Below are 24,728 nucleotides of genomic sequence, written 5' to 3'. Positions count from 1 at the left end.
CGTGAGTTGGGAGAAGAAGGTGAGTTCGTGAGCACTCAGGTGGTGTCCTGGAGCCTTCATTCAGGCAGAACCGGTCTCTAGAAGCTGTATTCTTCCTCTGGGGAGAAAGCACGGGATGCCAACAAGGCCACTGCTTCTGCCAGGTTAGAGTAGGCCTAAAACATAGGTTTGCTTTGTAATTTTCATTCTATACATCTTTCCATGATCTTCCCATTCCTGGCGTGTCTGGCTATTCCAGTGTCTGCTGTTTAAGAATGGTTTCTGAGGGTTGGGGGTGCACTCAGGTAGTGGAGCACCTGCCTCATAATGAGGCCCTAAGTTCAAACCCCAGTATTCCTAGCCAAAAAAAAAAAAAAAAAAAATAGGATATATGGAATGTTACATTATGACGTGATCCTGTCATCAGTAATGCATGGTTCTAGCTTTAACAGCTGACAATGTAAACAAGTGAAGTACTGTTTGATACTATGCAATTTTATGTAGTGAAGACTGCTTCTCCAGTCCAGGTCAGCTTCTTCCCATTGGACAGGTTGCAGGGTCCATCCTCTTTTTCTCTCCTCTCAGAATTGTCTTCTCGGTCCTTCTCTTGGAACTGTTTTTCCCAAGACCAGCTGCAGGTGGTCCACACTTTCTTTTTTTTTTTTTTTTTCAATTTATCTGTTTTTTTTCTTTTATTACTCATATGTGCATACAAGGCTTGGGTCATTTCTCCCCCCTGCCCCCACCCCCTCCCTTACCTCCCACTCCACCCCCTCCCTCTCCTCCCCACCCGCTCAATACCCAGCAGAAACTATTTTGCCCTTATTTCTAATTTTGTTGTAGAGAGAGTATAAGCTATAATAGGAAGGAACAAGGGTTTTTGCTGGTTGAGATAAGGATAGCTATACAGGGAGTTGACTCATTAATTTCCTGTATGTGTGTGTTGCCCCACACTTTCTTTAGCTCTGTCATTCCTTTTGTCTTGATGGATGTCTTAAGACCTTTTGGTGGTAGGGGTTTTACTGCTAAGCCTTATGGAAAAATTAAAAGGGCTAACGAATTTAGGGTAGTTTAAATATTTGGAGTTTTTAGCATTGTGCTTATCAGTTCTGAGCTAAGATAGCAACTGTTAAAGTTGTGACTGGAAGCCTCGATGGGCTTCTGTGTTCTCTTGGGCTTGGGACTCACCAGCCCTTCTGTTGACTGGGTCTTACTTCTATCCCTGGAAATTGTCTGTCTACCACCAGTGGACATTGATGAATCAGGAGGTACCCTCAGAATCCTCCCTGTGCCAAGTGTGAGGTTTGTGTTGCCACGCCCTTTAGATGGAAGGATGCTGTTTTAAAATGTACCTTCAGTTTATTTGAAGCCAGTACGGCAAGATGAAGGATCCACAGACACTCTTCTTTGAAAGAAGAGTTTATTATTTATAGTGCCCAAGAGGTAGGACCATGGCATGTCACATGGGCATATCTGGGGTTGCTCAAAAGGCAGGAAGAATGAGGGGAAAGCATCCCAGGAGCCTTTATTAGCATTTCTGTGGAAAGGCAAGGCAGGGCAAGCTAAGCAGATTTAGGATTGGCTAATTTTAATTGTGTTGGAAGGCTCTGGGCTATAGGGGTGGTCCCTAGCTGTGTAGTACTGGCTCTGGTGTGATTTAGGGCAAGGGAATGTTGGTGGGGGGTTAAATAAGGAGGTGGTTGTTGTGCATGTGAATGGTCTGCTTGCAGGCAGGGTGTTTGCTAGCTGGGAATTAGTGACAGGATCAGCAAGGCCCCAGGATGTTGGCACATCACTCAGAGGACATGATGCATGCACACTTTTCCAGGAGAGCCTGTGCTGCCCACAGAAGCTTTACTTTCTTAGTGAGTGACAGTGCAGTGGCTCTCTGCACCACTGGAGTTTGTAATCTGCCTGCATCCACCAGTGACGAGCCCTGCTAAGCTATTGAGGAAAATTTAGAGTGGATATGGTTTGATCTTTAAGGAGAAGAGAGAGAGAGAAAATACTCCTTTGTAGGGCTAGGGGAGAGGATGGGGGAGTGACTGGAAATGAACCTGGAAAATTCAGGTAATAGGAGGTTTGGTCTGATAGGATAAGGCTAAAGAAATTAGTTGGAAAGAGCTTAGAGTGCAAAGGGGTTTGCATTTTTTCTTTAAACTGTGGGGAAAATCTCTCACAAACACACACACACACACACACACACACACACCTCCAGCCTTCCTCTTTCTCACTTTCTCTTCTCTCTCATGACATTAAATGAATGGTTCAGGAACCTTGACTTAGTGGCATGGTTTTGGGGAGAGATTTTGGACAGGTTGCAAAAGTCAGGTGAGATTAAGGTAGCACTAGTGAAGAACAAAGCTATGTCCAATCACAACTCAGTGGGAGGCTGTACTTATCATTTAGAGACTCTGACTGGTAGAACAGCCAGCTGCCTGCCGTATTTTTGTTTACCTTCAGAGCACTGTGGAGAGCAATACACCAGTGATTCTGTGCTTGACCTGGAGGTGACATACACTTTCCACTTAGCAAGTTATCAGCTAGAACTGATCACGTTGACAGTACACAATTACAAGGGCTCCAGAAAATGCACTCCTCTGTTTGGGAAGAGGTGCTGTAAATAAATGACACCAGTGACTGCTCGCCACCGAGGGAGACTTAGTTCAAGGGTGTGGTCTTCTGGATAAGCGTTGTTGCATTCGGCGTGGACCAGGGTTAGATGGGAAGAATTTGAGGGAGTAGAATTGAAAACTTGTTAACTGATTGGATAGAGTTACATAGAAGAGGAGACATAAAACAGAACTCCTGAAGCAGTGGGAGGTGGTGTGTGTCACTGTGAGAGCAGGAGGCCCTGAGGATGCCCTCAGGCCTCCAGTGCTGCGCCCCTTCACAGGTGGCCCACCAGCCAGTGTCTGCCCACAACCTGTGATTGGTTTACAGGGAAATAAGTGAAGGACAGCTAATCATTTAGAACTTTGTAGCAATTCTTTTCTTTTTCTATGCTATGGTTTGCACTGCTGATGTGTGTGTTAAATCTCTAACAATTGGGGCTTGTTTTTTGTTTGTCTTTTTTCTCTTTATTTTTCATGGTCTGTTTTTATATTTTACAAAAGTTTAAGATGGGAAAGTAGCCCTTTATCACAGATAGGTTGAGAAGCATTTCTTTGGAGTTAGGAAATGGGACTTGGAGGTCAGAGCTGGTAATAAGATTGAGCCCTTACCATAGAATGATTTAGTCTTGAACCTGAGATGTAAGCAAGAAAAAGACTTTAGAATGAGAAGAGGACCCAGGGTTAAGCCTTGGAGGACCCCCAGTGTTCTGGAGGCAGAGATGTGAGAGAAGATGTAGACAGTACAGTGTCCCAGGAGTCATCAGGAATGGTGGGAGATTAGTAGGGTCCAGTAACGCAGAGAATCAAGGAAAATAAGGACTGAGGTGACTCAAGCTGGATTTGGCAAGAATTATGTCACTGTGAATGTTTAGAAGTAAACTTGTAGTGAAGTGGTATGGTCAGATACCAAATTTTAAGTTACAAGAAATATGTGTGATCATTAAACAGAAGAAGGTCTAACCTCCCAGGGTTGGAAATGTTTGACATTGAAACAAAGGCAAAAACTAGAATGGAGCTCTAGTTTGTGTGGTCAAAACTAACCTACCAGTGACCTGGGGCCCTAGTGAGAGCCTCGGTGAAGGGACTTGAGATTGCTGACAGTGGAGTCCAGCCTGAGCCATTCAACTTCCTCTAGTCTACCCTGGGCAGAATCAGTTATGGAGTGACAAAGTAGCAACAGGGAAGGAGGGAGAATGGGTTACTTAACCCCCAGTCATAGTTAACACAAGACTAGAAATTTGGCACAAAATGGCTTTTGATAAAGTTATTGAGTTAAAATTATGTCTACTATTTGAAACCACTCATCAGAAGCTGTCTGAAGTTATGGAAAAATACAAGTACAGTATTTTAGGTGCATGAACATGGCAACATTTGATAAATGCCTCAAAACTTCTACCTGTCAGAAACCTGCCATCAGTTTCTTCTTTTCTTTGAGCTCTCACTTTTTATTCCTTGTTTTAAAATACAAGGTCTCACTATATAATTCAGGCTGGCCTTGAACTCACTATCTTCCTGTCTCTGCCTTCTGAGTGCTGGGATTAGAGGCCTGACTGAATTCTCTTCTTGGAAGTGTTGGAATGGGACCAGAGCTAGAATAGATGCAGTGCCTATCCCTTCCTGATGTCATTTTCCTCCCTTCACTATCCTGAACGTAGTCCCTGCGTTCCTTCACCTTTGGTGTGGTCCATGAGGACCAAGTGACATAGACACCGTAGAACCGCAGTGCATCAGAGGCAGTGGACGTTGTGAGTGGGAACTCTGAGTCCAGTGATTCGTTTCAAGTCTTGGTAATGTTGGGCATGTAGGTCTGTGAGCATTGTTTGCAGATGTGTAAAACTGGGCGAATAGCAATCAAAGAGATTGCAAAAGACTGGGAGAGTGCTGGACATAGCATGGACACCCGGTAAACGTCAGCGATTTGCGCTCAGAGACCTTCTCACTGCCCTTCACCAGCTTTCTCTTCCACAGTTTTGTTTTCTTTTGTTTTTAATACACTGTGGGGGCATGGCTCAAGTGGAAGAGCACCTGTCTGGCAGGGGAAACTCCCGAGTTCAAATCCCAGTACTGCCAAAAAGAAAAAAATGAAATTAGACTAAATACACTTTGTTTCTAACTGGCAAACCATTTTTCCCTGGGTAATGGAGAGTTGGCTGTACATGGGAAGTTTTGTGCATTGAGCAAGATGACTGAGGCCGAGGGAAGGATAAAGGGATTATACGAAACTTGATGGGTCTGCCCAAAACAGGCCATGGCATGATGGGTTAGCTTTTTGTTACCATCTATCAAAATGTCTTTAATAATTCTGACACAGAAAAGTTGTTTTCTAATTTTAAAATGTGGATATTTCATGTGAAATCTTCAACCATTGAGAATATAGGAGTGTTTCCAGACACATTTGCCGAGGAGGACTCTGCAGGTCATTTGGGCCTTTCCAGTCCCTCGATTGGTCAGTGTCTGCAGGCGGTCATCGCTTGAAAAGGAGTGCAAAGTGAATTTCCTTTCTCTGTAGCTATATTGAGTTCTCTTGGGAATCCTCTGATCACATCCCCATGATTTATCTTAAGGGGCACTCTAGAGAACTGAAACAGTCTCTACTTTGCAAGCAAGTAGCAATCAAAGGGATACATTCTTTCCTCTTTGAAAACAGAAGAAATCACTTCCAGTCTGGTCTTCGCAACCCAGGGCCTGCTGATAACGAGAGTATAAGCACGTTAGGTCCAAGAATGGCAATGGTAAGCCAGAGAACGCACGAGCTGCTGGCGGGAAGCTGAAGCCCGCCATGGCACACCAAGTCCACGCAGAGCTCAGTGTTTGCTGTCAGCGTTCACGAGGTAGACGCTCAAGCCATGGCTGGCAGTGGTTTGCTTGCTTTCTCCTCTAGAAGGTCTTCGGCCTCACAGTGTTGATCTTCAAACAGGCACTTTTATAATTCCCGTAGCAACATTAACTCGCTTTGTTTTCTTTCTTCTTTTTGCATATACATTTCTCAAAAGGGTCTTTCATTACATGATTACAAATTGTATGCAGTCACTCTTACATGGTTCATGAAAGCAGTAAATTTAAAGAAAAGAGACTATTTAAAACTTGAGGCCAGAGAGCACAGTTTATCTTACTTACAGCTTGGCTTAAAGATTGGTATTTAAGTTAATATCATACCACATGTGGTAATCCTGCAAAGTGCTACATATTTTTATTTATAGTTAAGGGAATAAAGCAAAACCCCCTTTCATTATGTTATCTTGCATTATTTACTCAGTGATAAATGACATTGGCTCTTGGGTATGAGTTTTGCAATGAAAGACCCTATTGTAACATATATTTATATGGCTTGGAGGGGAAGGAAGTTAGAGTTACTGTTCCAGAGGGAATTTAAATTCTGTACTTGTACAGTTCAGACATATAGTTTTATGTTGTTTTAACACTGTATTTTTACTCAAAGTAAAAGAAAATAAAAAGGAATGAACAAAGGAAAAAGCTTAGGTGGAAATACTAGAAATCACCAAAGGTGTATCCTAAACTTGAGGGTTAATTTTGCCAGAGATAATAGTGGCCCTTTGATTGGCCTGTTTCTGCTATTTCAGAGTGACTCTAGCTTTAAAAGGTCAGTGACTTATTTATGTGCAGTGCTGGGACTGAACCCAGGGTCTTCCACCTGCCAGGCCAGCACTGTACCACTGACTCACACTTCCAGCCCAAAAGTTTACTAACAGTTTAAGGGCACAGAGGATGATTTCCCCAAGACTGGAAGACAAGAAGACGAGCTGAAAGAAAAGTTCTGGTGACTGGAGGGTTCAGTGGTTGTCTCACCTTTGAGTGGAAGAGTAGTCCCAATGTGCAGGGGACCATCTTGAGGAAAGAAAGGGGTAGGGATTTGGAGTGAGAATTAGTTTTAGGTTATGTTTGTTTTGAAACAGAAAGATAATAAGTGGAGGAAATTCCAATCTGAAATAAGTAGAAATGAGTTCAGCTTGCACTCATTCAGAATTTGGGGTAATTTAATCAGAAATGGGGACTGCCATTTATCTAAGTAGAAAAAGAGGGAGCCTCTAGTGAATTAATGATATAAGTAAGATTTTAGGATTACTATATTTGAAGCAAGCATTTACCCCATTCCTTCAGCCCTTAAAGGATGAGTCATTCCACGGTTTTCTGGGGCCTCCCTCATTGCTGATGGGAAGTCAGTTTTCATATGTGTTGTTGTTCCCCTGTGTATGATGCCATTTTGCTCTGACTATTTTCAGGTTTTGTAATTTTGTGTTTGCAGCAGTTGACAATGATGTACCTAGGTGTGCTTTTCTTTGTATTTATCCTGCTTGGGCTTGTTCAGATTCTTGAATCTTTACATCTCTCACCAAATTTGGAAATTTTCAGCTGTTATTATTGTCACCATCATCATCATCATCATCATCATCATCATCATCATCGTCGTCGTCGTCATTTTGAGACAGGTCTCGCCATGTAGCACAGGGTAGCTTTGAACTTTTGATCCTCCTGCCTCAGCTTCCCAACTGCTGGGTTGCAGGCATCACCACCATGCCCTGCTTGAAGTATAGCTCCAGCTGGCCTCAAACTTGCCTCTCTCCCCTCCTGTATGACGTACTAAGCTCCTCTCATTATTCCCTACCCCAGTTCTAGAATCAGCCATTTCTCCCAGGAGGCCTGGTTCCATTTGTTTGAAAATGGTATTTGAAACCCAGATCTAGGTACTGCTTGTGCTCACTGCTTATCATTTTTTAGCAGTGATTTCTGCTGTCTCATTCTCTCACCTGTTCTTCTGAGACCACACTCATGATTATATTAAACCTTTTCATTTTGTCCCAAAGGTACCTCTGTTCACTTCTTTCAGTTTTTACTCAGTTTCTCATACTGGATAATTTCTATGTACTGTCTTCAAGTTCACTTGCTCTTTCTTCTGAACCCCTAAGCTGCTATTAAAAACTATCTAGTGAATTTTCATTTCATGGGCTTTATTCTTTGGTTCTAGAATTTCCTTTAGCTTTAGAAATTATTTTTACTAATTTCTGTTTTTCTGCTGAGTTTTCCTCTTAGTGCACTTTACTGAGGTTTTATCCCCTTAATTACAATAGTATTGGCTGCTTTAAAATTCTTATTCACTGATTCTAATATTTGGGCCCACTCAGTTGGTTTTCCACTAATTGCTTTTTTCTTTGAGTATGGTTCATGCTTTCTTATTTGTGATTCGATTTAGTAATTTTGGATTGTGATCTGTATTTTGTGAAAACCCTGGGCTGTGTTGTGCTCCTGTAAAGAATGTTAGTGTCTGGTATCAGCAGGCTTCAACTTGGCTAAATCAAACTTGTGTTCTCTGCACTGGCAGCAGACAAATCTCTGTTTAGTTAAGTTCATTTGGTCTTAGTTGGGCTGTTCGGTCTGCCTGTATATGCACAGAAGTGGTCAGTCTGCATGCAGAATACAGTGGACATCACCTGTCCTGAAGTTCTGCACTTTCCAGCTTCTGGGTTAGTCCTGAAATATATTCTCTAATTTTTCAGTCAGTAAAACCACAGACTTTCCCCTCACCCTTAGGTACTGGAGGTTGAAGTTAGGGCCTGACTCTTGCTAGGCAGGTGCACTACAGCTTGAGTCACTTTGCCAGCCAAGATGGGAGCTTTTAATGTGTGTCTTAGCTGCTCTTCCCAGAACCAATAAGATACATGAAACTCAGTGTTATTCTCTTCTTCCAAGTGTTAACTTCCCATAGTTCCTACCAGCTTTTTGTCCCTTTTCATGTGTGTGCGTACATTTTTTTTGTTGTTATTCAGAGTTTATAAGTGCTAGAAGTGGGAGGATTAGTCTGATATAAGGTATTCCTCTATGACCAGAAGTGGTACTCCATTTCATTAATGACAGAATAACATTAATTAAACAAAGAAACAAGTGTGAAGCTAAAATTGTGCTGTGAGATCTAATGAGAAGGAATTTGACTTTGCCAGTGTCCCTGTGCTTCTGGAGAACGGAAAGTGAATTATACACATAAAGCCAGCCACCCTGAAGAGGTGATCCCTGTGTTCATTGTCCCAACAGAGAGGCAAGGAAATCTGTCTGCTCCAGCTGTCCAGGTAAAGAATTCCCAAGTCCTCAGACTAAAGGAGCACCCTGGATCTCAAGCAAGCCAAATAAAAATAAGTCCACTTTCAGGCATGTTAAATGAAACTGTAGGACCTCAAAGGTAGAGAATATAAAAGCTACCAGGGTGGAAAAAAACACATCAGGAAATGCTTACTCATAACAAGCACCAGTGCGAAGATGCCAACGCATGGCCGAGTAATATATTCATAGTGCTGAGTGAAAATCACTGTCAACTTCAAAGTCTGCATCATTATCGTTTCATGGTGAGGACGTGATAAAGATATTGCACACATATGGACGTTGAATTAACCACTCATGGGCTCCTCCTGAAGAAGTTACAAAAGATGTGTTTAAGTGAACAGGAAATGAGAACACATTGTGTTTTCCTAAGATGGCCATAGCAACGTCTATTTGTCATCTCCCATGCCTGCTGCTATGTGATCTTATTCTCCGTCCAAAGGTAGGGTCAATTCCCTTCTTAAATCTGGACTGGCCTCATGACTCTTGCTAAAGAGAGAATGTAATGGAAGTGATGACCATGCTGATTTTCAAGGTTAGGCCAGAAAGGGCCATGCAGCTTTCTAGGATGTCCCACTTAATGGTGGAGTAATAGAAGTTACACAAACAAATGCAACACTAAAGGTGTCCAGCTATTCTGAGACCTCCATGTTAGAGCCCCTCCAGACAAGCCCATCCTCTTACTGAGCGGCACTGAGTGACATATTCAGTGCACAAGATGTGCAATAATGGCCCAGCCAAGCGTTACCCAAACTCTTTACTATAGGGTAGAACAAAATGCTTGCTGTTGGAAGCCACAAAATTGGTTTGTCATGTAGCAACTGGAACAACATTGTACCAAGAAGGAGTGGGATATATGAATGAGTCACTAGTGAGGAAGTTGGTGGACATATTTGTTCAAATACATACTGACTTTAAAAAGTTGGATGGAACCGGGTGCTGGTGGCTCAACACCTTTAATCTTAGCTACTCAGGAGGCAGAGATCAGGAGGATCGCAGTTCATACTCAGCCTGGGCAAATAGTTCTCAAGACCGTATTTCAAAAAACCCTTCACAAAAATAGGGCTGGTGGAATGGCTCAAGGTGTAGGCCCTGAGTTCAAACCCCACTACCAGAAAAAAAAAAGTTGGATGGGGTTATTAAAAACAGTGTGATACTAAGGCATTGTCCACAATACTGTGGAAGCTGGTGTGGAGTGCAGGAGAGGGAAACTGATGCTTACTCTGTCTAGGGCCCTCCTGTGGTCTGGAAGCCTGCTAGAGACTGACTGTGAGTGGGAGGTGTCAAAGAAAGGAAATGGAACATACAACTTTTGAAACAGTAGAGGGAAAAATTCAACAAAAATTACAAAGTAGAAAGAAAGAAGCAAGGAAAACCATAGAGATCAGTGCCATTATAACTGTAATGATAATAAATATAAATAAGTGAATTTTCGTCATTAAAAATAATAATTATGTTTTAAAAATACAGTCAAATGACATGGAAGCAATGCTAGGAAGCTATCCTTATCTCAACTAACAAAAACGCTTTGTCTTTCTTATTATTGTTTATACTTTCTCTTCAACAAAATTAGAGATAAGGACAGAAAAGATTCTGCCTGGTGTGGGGGGGAGATGGAAGGGGCGGAGGAGGGGGAGAGTTGAGGGGGAGAAATGGCCCAAACAATGTGTGCACATATGAATAAGCGAATAAAAAAAAATCCAGTCAAATGTTGTTTTGCAATATGCAAAACAACCCAGAACAGTTAAAAATATGACAGAAAAGATGTACCAGGAAAAAAAAGAAACTGAAAGAAAGTAGGTGTGACAAAATTAATATCAGGCAAAATGGAATTTCTACATGTTTTACTGAGAAAAAAGGACATATGTGCTCTGGGAAATATGTGTACAAGGATGTTAATTGCAGCATCATTTGTAATGGTGAAAAATGAAGAACTATCATAGGGAACCATATAGCTAGATTGTAGGTATTCATATGGAGACACTGAACAGCAGTTGTCAGAAACAAGCTAGATCTGTATGGGTCAGCACCTCCATATTTCAGAAGGACTGAGTGAAAGAAATAAGTTGCAGGTCATATGTCAATGTGACATTCCTAAACACAAAGAATACATGTGGACTTCTAAGTTTTCTTCTAATTCTGCAATTATTTCATCCCTTTCACAGCAATAGGCTGTGTTCCCTTGACTGTGCATTTGAGTATCTGAAGAATTGTGCCCAGAAATTGTGTATCTTAGCATATAAACTGGCTGTCATAGCATTTGATGTATCCTAAGAAATGATCACATTTGGAATGCAGAAAGCTGTGATTCTCCGGTCGAGTAATTTGTAGAAGAAAGTGTTTACTAACCAGTCACAGTCTGCTCAAGGCTATAAGATAAGCACATATGCAAAATCTTCAATGTGGCACCGAGAGGCACAGGTGTCCTGAGAAGATGTTTGTTCAGCAGTAACTTTGTACTAGGCTGTAGGATTTATGCACATCTGGCCTGTTAGTTATAGAGTAACTAGATGTTAAATTCACAAATGCCTTCAGATGTGAACTTCACAGGCATTGAGAATCTGCCACGTACAGAGCACTCCACTTAACATGGTCGTGAACCTAAAAATGAACGAGGACTCTCAAGGAGTTTACAGAGCACTGGAGGGTGAAGGTAACCATGCAACAAGCAGGGTAAGTTAAGGGCCAGGAGAGTGAAGCACTTTTCCTCGTTAGTGTGAATGCAGAATGAAATTGTTCTCACTAGAGGGTTGGGAGTTGGAGGCTGCTTCAGTTTGGGTGACTAAAAGTGGCCCAGCAGTTTCTTTTCTGAGCCATAGCTCTGTTTATTACTGGATCCTCTCCCACCTCCTTAAGGAGAATGTTGCTGTGCATTAATCCTTTTGAAGCTTTTTAATGGTGTTGTAGAGACGATTATTTAAGCATTTAAAATGCACACCACATAGTGTGCTTATTTTAGAGGCTGCAACGGTTAGTTAGCCACTGGAAAGTAGCCATTGGTTTTGATGAAGGGAGGAACTTTTATATGTTATGACAGAGAGTGGAAAAATGCTTCAGTGAGGTGGGCTGGCATTTTAAATTGGAGCACAGTGACAGCTAAAAGTGCTGAAGTCAACAGACTTCTTAAAAATATGGCTATCATTTGCTGAGAGAGGCCTTTCAAAGTGGCCACAGACACGCTTTGCAACCACAGCCAGTCAGTTTTTCCCTAAATGTGGGACTCTGACCCCAATTGATGTGAGCAAGAGCTATGTTCTTCCAGAAAAGGGAGAGGTAGGCCATCCTGAAATCCAGGATGAGTAGGGAGTAGGTGGATAAACAGAATGTTGTAATAGACTTACACATTACATGAGATTTAAGGTGGAAACCATGCAAAGGTGACAGTGCTCTTCTGAATCTTACCGGGCTTAGAACCTTTCTCCAAAGTGATTACAAGAAGAATTGTGTGTTAGTCTGTACAACTGGAAGAAGATAAAGGAGGTAGAATGATGGTATAGAAGCGTGTCAGAGGTGACGCTTGTCTTAGGACTTGCATAGTATAAACAAGATGACCATGTGACCTAGAGGATCAAAAGTCCAAGGAAAAGCATCAGCAGATAGGAAAAGTTCTGTCCTCACAAGGAAGAGGGAGATGGGTGATCCTGGGCAATTACTCTGCCTCTTTGACCTCATTGTTTTCTGTTGTGAAGCTACAGCTTTGGATTGAATGACCCCAAAGACTATCCAGTCCCAAAGTCAATAAATCAAAGACTAGTTAAAACAGGTAACAAAGGGCTGGGGCTGGAACTCGTGGTAGAACGTGTGCAGATCCCTGGGTTTGATTCTTAGCAGTGGGAGAAAAAGTTAGTTTGTTTTCTAAGATGGCTGCCCTTGAGGATGCTTGAAATATTGGGAATAGGATGGAGTTGCTGAGAAAGAGAAAAATGCCAAATGAAGCAAGGTTCCAAAATAACAGTAAATGGAAAGAGGTGGTTTGGGGGAAGTGTTTCTTTCCTATCTTTGTTTCCTTCCTTGTAGGGGGATCAGTTAGTATTACACTCTTGTCCTGTGTCTTTACTTCTGTCCCGGGGAGAGCAGTGACTTAGTCTGATAAACTTGGGCATGCTCTGCTCATCTACCCTTTGCTTTTGGGCTGCAGTCCTGACCACAGAGCTGTTTTTTACCCTTTCAGTGCTCAAGTCTTACCTGGGGGAGACTACCCTCTCGAAGGTCTGACCTGACCCAACATTGCCTGCGACCCTGTGGGTATCCAGTTTGGGGATCCAGTGTCTAGGTACCTTTGGCTGTCCCAGGAAGCCATGTTCTCCAGGTCAGCTCTCATTAGTGACAAATGGTGGCATCTTGCTTTCCCTTTGCCATGTCTTCTCTGTACTTCCTGTTATGTTCAGAATTTTGATGGGAAAGAACAGTGCTGTTTATTTGACTCTCTCAAGACCCCAAAGCTGGGATTTAGAGGGATAGAATTAGCTTTGTTGAGAATTAGGGGAAGGCAATAGTTACAAAAACCTGGAGATACTTTGAGGTATGATTGTGTTTCAGATATTCAAAATCATCTCAGTAAAGCAGGGGCTCAGATAATCAGCCAGGATGAGTCAGCAGCCATGGAACTGGAAAATTAGAAGGAAAGACTCAGAATGGTTGGTGTGGAGAAAGTACTGAAGAGTCCCCGAAGAGAGCCAAAGGATCACAATTCAGGGTGACAGACATTTGAGCATTTAAAGAGCTCACCAGTTAGGCGTGGTGGTGCATGTTAGTAGCCCTGGCTACTCTGGAGGCTGAGGCAGAAGAATTGTGATTGCTTCAGTCCAGGAGTTGAGGGCCAGCCTGGGAAACAGAGGGAGATCCGTTTCCTCAAAAACAAAGATAAAAAACTATACGACACAGCACACTTATTTCAGAAGCAGCAATCATTAGTCACTGAAAAACTAGTGCTTTTGATACCAGGCTTGGAAGGGCAGGGCTCTCAGGCAACTTCCCACCTTGTTCTCGGCCCTTGTTCCCCACAGTCAAAAGAGGCAAAAACTCTGTAGAATGTGTTTTATTCTTAAATTATACAAATTTTCAGATGAAAATAGATGAGGGAATCTACTAGGGTACACAATGAATGGTTATATCGCTTTGATATAAATGCTAAACTGTTTTTCTTCAAATATGATAGGTTAGATACCTACTTACTCTGTGTGTGTATGTACATGTGTGTACATGTGTGCACTTTCAGGTTATTTTTATTCAGTTTTTTTTAAGCTCAACAGTAAAATACTGCATGTTAGCTCCATATACCAGCAGGATGAAGTTTTTGTTGTTGTGTGTGTGTGTTTGTTAGCGTATAATAGTTGTACATTGTGATATTTACGTATGTGCTTACACTATATCTTTTTTGGGGGTATAATTGGGGTTTATTAAAAGTTATGGAAGGGAAACACAAGTGGAAACTGGGAAGCAGAGAGCGTGATTGTCTTCTTCAGGTGCTTTTAAAACTTACGCTAACCTATGGGAAGGGAGGTGCCACGTGATTCCATCTAATAATCAATGAGTGGGAAGGGAATGGGTGGTTCCCAGGCCAAGTGAGGGTGGTCCCTGAGTCAGAGCATGGTTAATCTAAGTTGTAATATTTTTCTGTGAGTCCTGAACATTGCCTGAGTTTAGCCTGCCTCATTTTCCTCCTGAAAAAGAAGATCCTGAAAAAAGCTTTTTGAGGTTGTTGAGGGACTGGAGCTCTCTTTTTCTTCTGAATCTTCTTCAAGCTGACAAGGGGCAACAGACCCTACCTACAAGGGGAATAGCATCTCTCCTATTTCTTTCCCTTGGGACTCATTTAGACACAAGGTGTCTGAATTATTATCCAGCACAGTCAAGGTTTTTCATGGAGATATATGTTGTTCATAGAGATCTCGTTTGTCTGTAGACATCGTTAGTCCCATCGTTTCATGATTTGGGCCCAAACGACTTCTATTCATTTCTCCTGGCTGACTTCACCACATGTTGGTGGTGAGGTAGAGTCTGTGATCAGAAGACTTCCAAGTCCTTGTGTCAGCGGGGAAGAATCCATGGCAGGACATGTGGGTAAAAATGGGGTTTATTAAAAGCTAGGGAAGGGAAACACGAGGGGAGCATGGTGGGCACGGATGGAATCTGCACGCAGAGAGCTTTACACTGTATCTTATTATTCACCCCTCCATTGTTCTCCCTCATCCCCTCCCCCATGAAGTTTTATCATCACTGTTTCTCATTGCATAGATAAAGTCAAAGATTATTATCCACTAAATGGCAAGTTCAGTCACTCTGAGCAGAAAATAGTATACCTTAGCTATCCCCTGAGCTCATTGACTTTTCTTGGACCAAGAGAAATACCAGCTTCTACATAGAGAAATCTAAATATTCTTTACATCCCTGATTTCTCTCTGTTCCTACTGCCTTTAAACTCACTATCACATATAGTTTGGTGGGAGAAAATAGGGGCCAGGGAAGGATTTGAGATGCAGTTGCACTTAAACTGGAGTGTGGAGGGAGACTAGGACTCGAGAGGTGGGAGCCAGGAGCACCAGGTATGGCAGCAGGTGCAGTGCAAAAGGCAGGGCAGCCCAGGCTCAGGCCCTCTTCAGGGAGCAGTGTCTTGAACCACCTCTTTGGCTAAAGGACAGGGATGCAAAGGAAGTACTGTTTACATAAAAATAACTTCAACCTGGGTTGTGCAACACTGCAGGAGGCCACATTTTTTAAGGTGAGGTGAGACTTCAAAGAGGAAATTGTCTGTGGAGAGGTAGAAATTAAACATTCAGTGGGGCTGATTGCTAGAGTGAGATTGTAGAAAGTAAGGAAAGGAAAAGCTCTAGAAGAGACAGTAGAGTCAGAAGGGAAGTGAGTTACACGAAGTTGGGGGGTGCTCAGTTTACTAGAACAGTCAAGCAAGCAGTGTTTCCTAGTTGATAATAGACTGTCCCCGATATTAAGAAATACAAAAACCATTTTAAATAATATATCTACTCTGTCATAGTTTTTATTTATTTTCTCCTGGAATTCTTTTTCAATTTTGGTAAAAGAGTAAAAAAAGAACAGCATATGGTGTCCCACATCAGGGAGTGAAATAACTTCAAATTCTTTTTCTTTTAGCTGTACTATTATATAATAAGAATACATTTTGAATCAGAACTTTTATGAAGACCTTGTACATTTTATTATAACATCTGTTTCTACATTTTCATCTCTCTCCTTCCTTTTATAGGTATTTGCATACTTTTTTTCAAATGAGAAAACCTTTTGTTTGCCACAAGAAGGCTATTATCCAGAATGTTAATGGGCTTTCAGCTATTAAGGTGTAATGATATACCTTGAGTATTTAACTATAAATTTGAAAAATCTCCACGAACAATCTCAAAGGAATACTTAGAATGCACTCCTGGTAAATTGGCTCATTTTCCCGTAATTTACTGGAAGTGCTGATATGAGAGCAGTCCTAATGTGAAAAGCACATTAATCCCTGGAGTTACATTGTATGTATTAAATTATTACTCTCAAAGACTAGAATGTATGAGGCTGTTTAGCCCTCATTCACACTTGTTACTTAGAATCACAGTAGAGAAACAATCACTTACCCTTTGATGCACAAAATTAGAAGTGATACATTTAATATCTTTTAAAACAAGAGGCACAGTGATGTTCAGTTACTTTGTATAACAACTGCTCTTTTCCAAAAGGAGGGCTGTTCTAGTTAGGAGTGAGATTGTTCTGGCGTTGTGGAGGCCCATTTCATTCCACTGGTAATTGAAATATTTTTAGAAACCCGTAATACAGCTCTCTTTCATGTCAGTCAAAAAAGATTAATCTGCCTTCTGGCCCTGAGCATCTGCCACACTGGGGAATATTAAAGATGGTCCTCAACTTGCAGGAGCTGTGATTGCAGGAGCATTTAGGGTCTTACTTGGAATTTTATCTACTTGTGTTTTTTTTTTCTTCACCAGGGGACTGAAAGTTATGGAAACCAAACTTGTGACATGAGGTGTTTTTTTGGTAAGCAGCCATTTATGATTCTGGAGGAGTAAAGCAGATAGGAGCTCTCAGACGTCCAGGTACCATGGACACAAAGCTGGACCCTTCCCGAGATGACCTGCCCCTCATGGCCAACACCAGTCACATGCTTGTGAGGCACTACACACTGGATTTAGATGTGGACGTTGAGAGTCATGTTATTGAGGGCACCACAGTGCTTTTCCTGGAGGACGAGAACTCACTCAAGAAACGGACTCGCTCCACCCAAGAAACCTGCCAACTGGAGGCAGAGGAAGCCTGCAGACTGAGGACCCCTGAGCCCTGCCGTGTTCCTATGACAAGTGCAAGGTCCTTCTCATGTAAAGTGGGATGCAGTGATTTTGCAACCTTTGGTAAAGGTGAAAAAGATCCTTCTGCTAAAGATGGTAACCATGACAACCAGGAACAGGCTTCTGGGATCTCTAGCTCAAAGTACTGCTGTGACACAGAGCATCATGGGAGAGAGGATTTTTTGCTAGTGTTGGACTGCTGTGATTTATCTGTGTTAAAGGTTGAGGAGGTGGATGTTGCTGCTGTGCCAGGAATTGAGAAATTGACAAGGTCTCCCAAGCTCACAGGTGTCTGTGAGGAGCTGAGGAATGAAATCGTTGGTGAGCTTGTGACTCTGCCTGCACATCATTGGCGGGAGCAGTTAGACTACTACGCTCTCTGCAGCCGGGCTCCAGGCTGTGGAGAACTCTTCTTCGACACTGATGCTTGGAGCTTACGGATCAGGAAAACAGGAGCTCAGACAGCTATGGACTTTCCTCACGCCATCAGGATATGGTACAAAACCAAACCTGAGGGACAGTCAGTTACTTGGACCTCCGACCAGAGTGGCAGGTAGGTTATCCGAGTGCTTTGCAGCCCACTGGTCTTATATTTCAGGGATGCTCTCAGACAAGGGCCAAGTCTGCAGAGACACTCCTGTTTGTTCTGTGCCACAGCAGATAAATTCCCAGGCATGCTGAACCTCTAACAGGATTATCTCCTCTAAGTCAGGATAAAAAGAGTACTTTATTAAGTTCCAGTATTTCTGAGTTAGTAGATTGAAAAGCAAGCTCAATGATGAAACTCTGAGCCTGGCTCTTGGTTGAGATCACTGGCGATTTCCAGGGTGTTGTAAAATTCCTTCACTGTCCGCAAGAGAGTAGATTGCTGTGAAGTTGGGCCAGTGCTTTCAAATGAGGGCAGCTCTGCTTTGTGACTTTCCTACTGCACCTGCCTCCCTTGGCTTTGTCAGTTGTCATGTGGTGTACACCCCAAAGTATTCGAGAGATTTGTTTCTGAGGCGTCCTGCTGAGACAGCGCTCTGGCTCCTTTGAGTGTGACTCTTGGTACTCGGTCCCAGGAAGACCCTTGTTTTTTAGTGCAGGGAGGCATTGTTTTTCCTTTTCATCCTGCTCCTCCTCACACACGTGTCCAGGTCTTTAGAATGTGAGAATTTCTAGATCAAATCTGACCGTTCTCATGTGCTGCATGCAGGTCAAGCAGTCATGCGGTGATCACGGCAGAGCTGGGATGGAGGGATGGTGAGCCGGCCAGCTGCCTTTGAGAGCCTTTGTGATGAAGCAGTGCTTTTCAGTGACTGCTTACATTTCTTCTTCAGCCACCCCGCCCCTGCTGCAAAAAGAAAAAGAAAAAAAAAGACCCCTCATAGTTTTTGACTTTGAGCTCTAATTATCCTGTTCTTTGCCTCTAATCTTACCTCCTGCTCTGGTCTCCAGCACTCAGAATGAGTTCACTTCCTGTCTTATTCCTCCTAGCATCTGAGCAGCCTTTGGGAAATTGCAGGGTTGGTGCAATTTACACAGTCCAAAAGCATAGTGATTTATTCCTAGAATAACTTACTGAGTGTTCTTTGGAGACTGTGAGGGAAAGAAATAAGTGTTCTTATTGTATCTTCAAAAAACTTTTAAGTTATTAAAGATAGGATTTTGAATAAGATTTAACTGTATAATGTCTCTGAATATTTAACTAGGAAATTGTAGTTTTTATACTCCCAGGCATTTTATTTCTGAACTAGAATAATAAGGAAGACAGCACTTGGGAGAAATATTTTTTTTTTTTTTTAGAGGTCAGAAAGATTTTATTTATAGAGAATTTAGTTGGAGAAAGAGAAGAGAAAGACTGCATATTGGAGAATGCAGGGGGACCTAGAAACCAGTGATCCCTGGGAGAACTATTAATGGCTCATGATTTCCTCTCTGAAGTGCTTACTGTGGTAGACTTTTGAATTAAAGTGCGTGCAGAAGTATCAGGAAGAAATGACTTATGGATAAATACTAGCTAGCTTCTATAAGAGACCAGGGGAGTTCTTGGGCACATTTTGTTGTTCCAGAGGTTGACATTGTGAATTTACTCCTGATGTGTCTTTTTTAGATGGCTCAGTAAAATGTGTGATCACAGTAGAGGTTATACTGTATTCTGGCAAGTTTATGACATTTAGTGTTTTAGTGTCATTTATGCAGTCGTAAGAGGGTGATAAAGTGCTAATTTTAAAAAGGAACCCTAGAAAGATGTTTTCTCCCTTTTTTGGGGGATGTGTGTTTTAGTTAAGGTGATCTTCCATGAATGGCTGCAAAAATCTCAATGTTCTCATGCTCTTAAGAAATCTAACTCTGCACAGGTAACTGTTTGGATACTTGAAAAATGGCCAGCTGACTAAAGATTACAGGTTGGTAAACAAAAGTAGTTGCTTAACAGTGTGAGTGAATAGCAATTGTCATGATCACAAAACCTTTTGGATGTAATTGTGTAAAATTATAAAATTTCACACGTGAGAATATAATGTGGAAGAGCTTATTTCCTACAGGGCGCAGAGTACACAGTTATGAAAAGTGAAATAATATTTACTCTTGAATGGCAGAATACTGTCAGCATTTTCACTGTGAATTGTCAGGCCTGGGTGAGAACCTTTATCCCCACTTACTGTATACAAACTCGTCAAGTACATTTAAAAATAAATAAATAAGGCTGGCTTTCAATACATTTCTATTTTAAAGCCAAGGTTTGGTAAAAACTTAGGAGAATCTCGAAATTGGAACCCTCTAAGGTTCAGGGGTCCATGGGTGGCTTCTATCTACCCCCATCCACCTTTGCCCTACTATGGTAGAGAGTAAACCTTAAGGGCAGGGTTGGGCCTGGCTAGCAAGCACAAGGCCCTGAGTTAACCCTAGCACCACCAGAAAACTTTTATTATAAATAAGTCAATAAATAATTATTTAGAAGGTCAGACATTCTCAGGACAGGATACAAAACGTGACACCGTCTAACTATATTGTGAATATATGGGACATCCTCCCTGCAAACTTCCTTACCTAGGAAGTTTGCTGTCCTAAGTAACTTTGCTTCTGTTTTCCTTTTATGGTGTTGGGGATAAGAGCAGGGCCTGGTACGTTCCAGACAAGTGCTCTACCACTGAGCAACACTCCCAGCCAGCCATAAGTAACTTTAGAAACAATGGAGTCTGAGAGATGATAGGCAAAAGGAAACATCTGTAAGTCTTGTAGTGTAGTTCATAAAATTGTTTCCCAGAATAACAATTCTGATTCCACTGTACATGTATGCTGGAATTGAGCAGTTAAGCAAATGAATGGTAGAAAGCACAGAACAGCTTTCTCTGTTGAAGTGAGAGGTTGTATGCGGGCAAGGGGAGTTGGCTAGAGTGATCCATGTCATGATGGATTAAGAGTTGGAGATATCACCACGAACTCAGGTTTAGCATAATATAAATATGATGCATGAAATGTAGAAAGAATTATAGATGTGTGTGTTTCCAGAGGTTAGTACACACACAGCTTCTTTTCTTGTCAGAAGATCTAGAAGCAACAAGGACACCTAGCAACTGGAGCTGGTTTCTGTGATCATTCTCCAATTAGAGGAGCAAATGTTTCTTGGAGAAATGGCTCAGATGGGGGCAGGAATATACAGGATGAGCGGGGAACATCTCACAGTGTCAGAAAGTGAGGAAGCATTCAAACAGCAGCAGCAACCCAGCATGGTGGGGGTACGCCAAAGGGACAAGTAGCCATCTGAAAGAGGACCTGATGGTCAAAGCTGAGTAACAAAATATGTAAAGTAGCTTTGGATGGTAATCCAAATTATGAAATAAGTGTCCATGCGTCCAGACTGATACAGATGCTTGCACAGGTAACTAGGTGCAGAAGAACAGACAAATTCATGGCAGAGTTCCAAATCAGGTCCATACATACCTCAGCCTGGAGGAGCTGGAAGGAGCTCTGCACTCCTTCAGTGGTGACTACACATGGCTCCCTTCCAGAGAAATAGTCCAGAAACAGGGAGGAAAGAGCAGCTTCACCTTGGAGAAACCTGGGAGGATGACATCAGCAAGGTGAGCAAGGTCAACATCAGCAGAAAGAAGTCATGTTGAAAGTATGAATCCTGAGTATGATGGGGTAAAAATGGCATCTTTGTGGTCTTTCTCCCAAAAGTTCGTAACTCCACTCTCATCCTGAGAAAAGCATGAGGTAAGTCCTAACTGAGGGACGTTGGACACACACCTGATCTCTTCCTTAAAACTGTCAAGGCCAGCATAAACAAGCAAAGCTTAGCTAGTGTAAGAGTCAAGAGGAGCCTGCCATCTTGCTGAAAGTTACACAGTAGTAGCCAGGCATGGTGGCTCACACCTATAATCCCAGCAATTGGGACAATCACAGAGGTACACAGAGAGACTCAAACAAACAAACAAAAAATACAAAGAGAAAGAAAAGTAATTTGATGTCCTCTAACAGGAAAAAAAAGTCTGTTCAGGAAAAACAGGAAATCTGAATGGAGTCTGTACTGTGGTAGTCACCTAGTGTGAGACACGCACTGATGTAAGCTGACAATAGGGAGAGCTGGACGTGGGAGGGCATGGCACTGTGTGTATTATCTTAAGTTTAAAACTGCTCTAAAATAAAATTTTATTACAAAATAACTTTAAATTGGGGAAGAGGTCACTGTCTTTCTATCCCGCTCTTACCAAGGGGCATTGTTCTCTAGGAATGATTCAAAGTGTATTTGAACCCCTGCCGCCAAGTATATACCACAGAAGAGAGAGGGATGACTCTTTTTAGTTAATGTCAGTCATTTCTTCTTCTTTGTTGTTTTTCTAATTCTGAAAGTAGGACACTCGAGTTTTCTGTCTCAGTTTAGCCACTTTGGGGTTATGCCAGCTCTTGAACCTAAAGTTCCCTTTCTTGTTTCCTCCTCAGACACTGGATTGTAGGTGACATTTAAGAATGACTGATGGAAGGCACACTTATGTAACCATCTGATACAACATGCTTCTTGGAAATAATGTTTACTTTTATGTGCTCTGTATGTGTGTGTGTGTGTGTGTGTGTGTGTGTGTCCTTTAAAAATATTTGGCTGAGAGCAGGGACAGGGTCAAGACTGTGTAAATGTGCTCTTGCAAAGCTAGAAAGGAACCAGACTTAATACCTTTTCTATTCTAAATCTTTAATATGCCTAAGAAAAAACTTTAAAAGAGGCAATCTTCATTAGAAGTTCATGTTTTTTCATCTGCCTTGCATTTCTTGCATGTTTTCTATCCCACTGAATCAAACGTCATTTAAACCAAAGGGAGTCTGTTCCCTTTCCCTTAGGCTCATGATGGCCTTAGGGCAGCCATATGGTCTAGGAAGTATGGACTTAGCTGTGACATCACTGACAGACTGAATGGAAGGAAATTTATTTAGAAAGTACAATTGAAGATAAGCAGACTAACTGAGAAGATGCATTGTAGGTTAAAGTAATATTGAAGCTTAAACTTTTCTGAAGCACTGCTGTTTCTTTTTTTAGGACAAGATCAGGGTGAAGTTGGCAAAGCACTACTTTTTCCTGTATAGTTACTGCTCAGCTATTGAGCCAAAGAAGACGCACGCTTTTGGAATACTTTTGGTTTGATATCAAAACCATGTGTTAAACATGCTTACCCCTCCCCCACTGAGTTGCTTTCATTGTCTCATAGCTTACTATAAAGGCAAGTTTTAAAATTTTAAAGAATGAGCAGAGATGTAGCAGAAAAGACCTCAGTTCTGAAAAGAACATTTCTAGGACCGGGGATGCAGGTAGAGGTCTTGCCTAGCAAGTGTGAAGCCCTGAGTTCGTCCCCAGAAGAGCAAAAAAAAAAAAAAAAAGTCCACAACTGGTATCCACCCCTTACTTGCAATGCAACATTCATGAGGACTTAAGTGGAAAACAGGCTGATTCTATTATATCATTTATAACTGTAAGAAAGGCATCAATCCCAAACCTAAAAATGTGGAAAAGGTTCCATTTTAGCCTTTTCCTCCCACAAGCTATGTCTACCTCCATTTCTTAGAATCCTAGTTGTGTCACCAAGGGAGAAAAGATAACCATGGACTGTTTATCTAAACAAGTAGCCAAAATGACCAACCAAACAAAAATGAAGAATTTGACATCAACATAAAATAAGAAACAACATTAGCCTATATAACTAACAGTGGAGTATGTTGACAAGAACCAGAGGATAAGAGCCAAGAGACCTGAGTGGAAGTGGCAAATGTGCCTCTAACTGGCTGAGTAACTTCAGAGAAGTCATTTTACATTTCCCATTACCACCCTACATCCATGAGGGACTTCCTGAAAAGAAACACCATCCGCCTGTATAGGCAGCTTGCCTGTTTTGCACCCCCAACACCTCTGGTGAAGAAGTGGTGTGTTTCTAAATTTGAGCCACTTGCAGTCCTGTCAATTCCAAGGCAGCATTCTCTTTGGGCCTGCCATCTACTCAGTATTGATGAATTTTGGTTTTGGTAATTGTGGCGTGAAAAGAAAGCGTGTGTGTTTGTGTAGGAGAAAGAGAGAATGAATGAGTAGTTGGGTGCCAGTGGCTCACACCTGTAATCCTAGCTACATGGAAGGCTGAGATTGGGAGGATCATGGTTTGGGACCAGAGGTGTTAAATAATTCTTGAGACCGCATCTCCAAAGTAACCAGAGCAAAATGGACTGGAGGTGCGGCTCAGGCAATAGAGTGCCAGCTTTGCAAGTTCAAAGCCCTCATTTCAAACACCAGTCTCACAAAAAAAAAAAAACCAAGTTATGGAAACAACCAAGATGCCCCACTACTGACAAATGGATTAAGAAAATGTGGTATTTATACACAATGGAATTTTATGCAGCCATGAAGAAGAATGAAATGTTATCATTCTCAAGTAAATGGGTGGAACTGGAGAACATAATTCTGAGTGAGGTTAGCCTGGCCCAAAGGGCCAAAAATCGTATGCTCTCCCTCATATGCGGACATTAGATCAAGGACAAACACAACAAGGGGATTGGATTTTGATCACATGATAAAGCGAGAGCACACAAGGAAGGGGTGAGGATAGATAAGACACCCAAAAAACTAGATAGCATTTGTTGCCCTCAATGCAGAGAAACTAATGCAGATACTTTAAAGTGACAGAGGCCAATAGGAGAAGGGGACCAGGAACTAGAGAAAAAGTTAGTTCAAGAAGAATTAATTTAGAAGGTAATACACATGTACAGGAAATCAATGTGAGTCAACTCCCTGTATAGCTATCCTTATCTCAACTAGCAAAAACCGTTGGTCCTTCCTATTGTTGCTTACACTCTCTTTTCAACAAAATTAGAGATAAGGGCAAAATAGTTTCTGCCTGGTAGTGAGGGGGTGGGGGGAAAGGGGAAGAAATGACCCAAACATTGTATGCACATATGAATAAAAGAAATAAAAAAAATGAAAGTGAATCATAGTTGACGGAACTTCTGGCTCTTGGCTTTTATGGTACAAGAGGCAAGAGGTTTGGTCACTACAATGGAGACTTACCTGTTTTTTTTTTTTTTTAATTTTATTTTATTATTCATATGTGCATACAAGGCTTGGGTCATTTCTCCCCCCTGCTCCTACCCCCTCCCTTACCACCCACTCTGCCCCCTCCCTCTCCCCCCCACCCCCTCAATACTCACCAGAAACTATTTTGCCCTTATCTCTAATTTTGTTGTAGAGAGAGTA

At 41.9% G+C, this 24,728-nt stretch overlaps 1 protein-coding gene across 20 annotated transcripts in view; it reads left to right on the top strand.

The window, feature by feature from the left end:
* Window positions 1–24,728, top strand: part of Aopep (aminopeptidase O (putative)) — a 293,876-nt gene that overhangs the window by 11,537 nt on the left and 257,611 nt on the right. For 19 of the 20 annotated variants that reach the window (XR_012440580.1, XR_012440575.1, XR_012440579.1 and 16 more), the window contains exon 2: window positions 16,661–17,570. Coding sequence is in view for 14 of the 20 variants with exons in the window: in XM_074052594.1 (XP_073908695.1) it covers window positions 16,774–17,570 (797 nt within the window). In the remaining 6 variants the exon portion in view is untranslated. Of the gene's footprint in view, window positions 1–12,859; window positions 13,012–16,660; window positions 17,571–24,728 lie in introns of those variants that run through there. The other variant, XM_074052584.1, reaches the window with a different exon arrangement.

This window comes from Castor canadensis, chromosome 13 (genome assembly GCF_047511655.1).
Source record: "Castor canadensis chromosome 13, mCasCan1.hap1v2, whole genome shotgun sequence".
NCBI classification, from domain to species: domain Eukaryota; kingdom Metazoa; phylum Chordata; class Mammalia; order Rodentia; family Castoridae; genus Castor; species Castor canadensis.
The sequence above is the reverse complement of the archived record's forward strand: the minus strand, read 5'-3'. Positions and strand labels throughout refer to the sequence as shown.